This window comes from Pediculus humanus, genomic scaffold (assembly GCF_000006295.1).
Source record: "Pediculus humanus corporis 1103172108289 genomic scaffold, whole genome shotgun sequence".
NCBI classification, from domain to species: domain Eukaryota; kingdom Metazoa; phylum Arthropoda; class Insecta; order Psocodea; family Pediculidae; genus Pediculus; species Pediculus humanus.
In genome coordinates, this window is record NW_002987858.1 from 31,903 (window position 1) to 36,357 (window position 4,455).

A 4,455-nucleotide genomic window follows, 5' to 3' on the forward strand; every position below is an offset into this window, starting at 1 on the left:
TTTTTAATACACCTGATAAAAGTATTTATTAATCACAATATATATTTTTTTTTTTTTTAACGGAAGTTTAATTTTTTTGTTACTGATAAGGATTTACTTACCTGACATTGAGCTTCTGTATCTGCGTGATAACCCCACTCTCTCCCCACGCAACTAAATGATGTTTTAGGTATTTCGCTATAAGTTGGATAAAGCGGAGGATTTTTTGGCACGTGCAAATCGTGATACATATCGTGGGGAGTCCCGTCGGCGTTTAAATAATGACCGCAATTCACCGTCGCGAACGTGACGGAAAAAACTACAAAACAAAAACCGAAAAAAAATTAAATTAATCACGTGTTTCCTAATATCCATTTAATCCCGTTGAATCCGCACCTGGACACGCACTCGCCCACTCGCCCACTCACTTACAAACGCAAACAAACCTCACGACACGTATACTCTTAATTTAATTAAACAAAAATCATAATATTTAATTTTTTTTCGTTTCTGTTTCTCCTAAAAAAAAAAAAAAAAAAAAAAAAAAAAAAAAAAAGCAGACGACGTAAAAAAATGATAATGATGATGATAATAATAATAATAATAAATAAATGTAAAAAAAAAAATTAGCAAATGGAATTTTTTTCTGCTTATTATAAAGATAAAATAAAAAATCGATTGCAATCTAATGTAAATAAATTTATTTCAAATCGAAATATCCTAATAATAATAATAATAATAATAATAATAATAATAATAATAATAACAACAAATTTGTTTTTATCATTATTATCATTATCATTATTATTATTATTATTATTATTAATACGGACGTGACTTTTTATTTTATTATTATATATTTTAATGACTCGTTAGAAACTTTTGAAAATTTTTTTTTATAAACATTAATTAAATAAATAAATAAATAAATTCGAAAGGTTTCTCAATAAAATTTTTTTTTAAATAAAAATAAATAATACGAAAGTGATTTGTAATTAAATAAATTTCTACTTTCTTTCTAAAACTATCTATCTGTATATATCTGGTACGCGATATAATAATAATAATAATAATAATAATAATAATAATAATAATAATAATAATAATAATAATAATCGATTTTTTTGTTTTTGTTTTTTTTTCTTATTGAGAACAAATGACGTGACGTTTTTTTTTATTATGAGATGAAAAAAAATTTTTTTTAAATTTAAATAACCGAAAAAATAGAAAAAAAATCGATAAACTAACAAATATCGATCGATCGATCGATCTATCGATATGTTATTTTCCCGCGTAAATTTAAATAAATTATTTATTATTAATTTTAAAATTATCATACGTCGAGTAAAAAAACGTTTGAAAAAAAAAAAAAAAAATTAAATTTTTTAAAAATAAATTCTCTTCGTTATTATTTATAATCATCATCATCATCATCATCATCATCATCATTATTATTATTATTAAAAAAATAATTTAAATAACGTGCGTGCCCACAAAAAAAAAAAAATAAATAAATAAATAAATAAATTATTATTAATACAAGGAATAAAAAGTAATAAATTTTTTTTTCCTTTTCCTTTTTTTTTTTTTGGTTTTTACGAATCCGTCGGAAAAAAAAATTTATTATTATTATCATTATCATTATCATTATTATTATTATTATTTTAGACTTTAAACTTTAAAAAAACGTAAACAATAATAATAATATTAAAAAAAAAAAAAAGATAAATTTTAATCGTCGATGATAATAAATTAATTAACACCTTCGTAACACACAAAAAAAAAAAAAAAATAAAATAATTTCCTTAATAAATAAATAAAAAAAAAATAATAATGATGATGATGATAATGATAATGATAATAATGATGAATTATTAAATGAAATTCTCACCTGCGATATAAATCGTTACGAATAAATCTTTCATTTCGTATATGAAAACAAACAAACAAACAAACAAACAAAGTAACTTTCTCGAAACTTACTTTTAATTACAAATGAAATTTATAAACTAACAAACAACGACACACACCTACCACCAACAACAACAACAACAACCAATCCGTTTTTTTTTTTTTTTTTTTTTTTTTTTTTTGTACTTAGAAAATAACTCGAGGAAAGTACCAAGGGCTTGTTAGCTTATGACTTTTTATAAAAAAAAAAAAAAAAAAAAAAAAACAAACCTGATGATCATATGAAAAGTGAAAAGTGACATTCGTTCTTTCTTGTTAATTTTTTTGTCTACATTTAAAAAATTCGCCAACTTGTTTTTTCCCTCAACAATCTCTTCCTGTTAACTCTCTCTCTCTCTCTCTCTAATTGATTTTCGATATATTTTTTTTTCAAATTTGATTTTTAAATGAAATCCTTGATAATATTATTTAAGAAATTGGATACCTGAAAAAAATTAAATAAAATTTCCCTTATTTTAAATTATATTTACAAAAAAAAAAAAAGTGAATGGTAATAGATATTACGTAGTGTGAAAAGAGGTCAAGGACTACTGACCTTTTGGGTCAATCCTTTTGGTTTACTTAATAATAATAAAAGTATATAAAACGAATTTTTAAAATAATGGCGAAGGACGAAATGATACATCGAGACATGTGTTAAATGCCACGGTTGAAATAAATATATTTAATTCCTTGAATTTTTTTCATCGTGACTCACATTTTGTCCTTAATAAAAAAAAAAAAAACTAAACATCTGCAAAAAAAAAAAAAAAAAAATAATAATAATAATAATTAAATTGAATTAAAATTTATTTTTTCACGGTGTAGTATTAATAATTTCAACAAAAAAAAAAAAATTACCATAAATAATTCTTCATTTTTGTTGTTGTCGAACAATTCGATAATAATAATTTTCCCTTGGTAAATATTTTGTTTTATTATGTTTGATAAATAATTTCAATAACTTGTTAATTACTTTAAACATGTTAAAATAAATAAATAAATTAAAATATCTAATAAACATAATTATTAATATCGAAAAAATTTAAATAAAAATTTCTGATTGTAATTTATACAAAATTAATAAAGCATCGAGTACAGTTTAACTAAAAATTTAAAAACAAAATGTACAAATAGTAAAGCATCATTTTGCTTAACAATAAATATTATTCATATGATATTAAAAATAAATAAACACTCCATAATTATTAAGCATAAATTAAGCTTTAAATAAATTTATTGAAAAATAATATTTAATAAACATTGCAGCAGAGAGCGACAATTTCGACGATTTTGTAACAAATATACAAAAGCTAAGTGCTGTTAACAATTGTATAGCATATAATAATTCTTTGCATTATTAAAATACTTAAATAAATATATATTAGTGCCCTTTTTTTTGTGAAATAAATTTTAAATTATTAATAACAATTTTAAAATTATTTTTTTGTCGAATTTTCAAATTTACTGATTGCTTCGTTAAGTAAAAAAAAACTTTTCGATATTTCAAGGCAAACTTCATTAAATTGAACCGATAGTTCATTGACATCATTGCTTATTTCATTTAATTTTTCTTTTTTAGATAAATGATTAATTAATAAATTATTTAAATCATCTTTAAGGAGTAAAGCATTTTTAATTTTATCATCATCGAGTATTGTTTTTAATTTATCAATTTTTTCCATTTTTTCGCATGTCGATTCCAATTCGTCTTTCATTGAAAGAATTATGTTAAGTTTTGTATTTAAACCATTCGGATCTTCCGTCAGTGGATTCAAATCTAAATAATTATTTAATTCGTTTAATCGTTTGAAAAGTGAATTAAATTTTTCTCTTCCGCTGACTGCAGCCAACATCATGATGTTCGCTTGTAGCAATGAATCAATTATTGGATTAAAATTTTCTGTCGCTTCAACCTTTTCACCAAAAACTTGTACTTCAAGATCATGAATTTTCTTTTCCAATATATCTAAAGCTTCTGAATCAGTGGCCATTTTTGTCGGGCTAACAACAAAAATACATTTCAATCGGTTAACATATTTTGGGGAAGGGGGGAACCAACAGCTACAGATTTTTTTTTTTAACAAAACAAAAACTAAATTGAAATTAACTGATTATAAAATCAATAATGACATTTAAGGACGTAAAAATTTTAAAACTATATTTCTTACAATAGGATAAATGTTAACTCAAATTTCAAAATGGCATATAAATTTTTTCCAATGAAAAAAAAAAAACATTTGAAAATTGACACAAATTTAAAATTATTATCATTATTATAAAATTACCTTTTATTACTTTACAATAATAACTGAATTAAATAATAAACTTAATTGATAAAAGAAATTTTTTGATAGATCACTTCAATCCTCCATATTTAACTACTTACACGACGTTTAATTTCCATATGCGATTAATTTAACGAACACACATTCGAATTTCTAATTCCACGACGATAACGCGCGGAAATGACTTTATTTATTAATAATTATTTACGTCCATTTATTAATTCGAAAAGATTTAAGT

The 4,455-nt window shown here is 22.1% G+C and overlaps 1 protein-coding gene across 1 annotated transcript; it reads right to left on the reverse strand.

The window, feature by feature from the left end:
• Nucleotides 1-3,148: 3,148 nt before the first annotated feature.
• Phum_PHUM534860 (dynactin subunit, putative) lies at nucleotides 3,149-3,923 on the reverse strand (the record flags this gene model as incomplete). The annotated part of the gene is made up of 2 exons (XM_002431486.1): nucleotides 3,149-3,279; nucleotides 3,398-3,923. 2 exons carry the CDS (start codon nucleotides 3,921-3,923, stop codon nucleotides 3,149-3,151), a joined length of 657 nt encoding a protein of 218 aa, XP_002431531.1.
• Nucleotides 3,924-4,455: the final 532 nt, after the last annotated feature.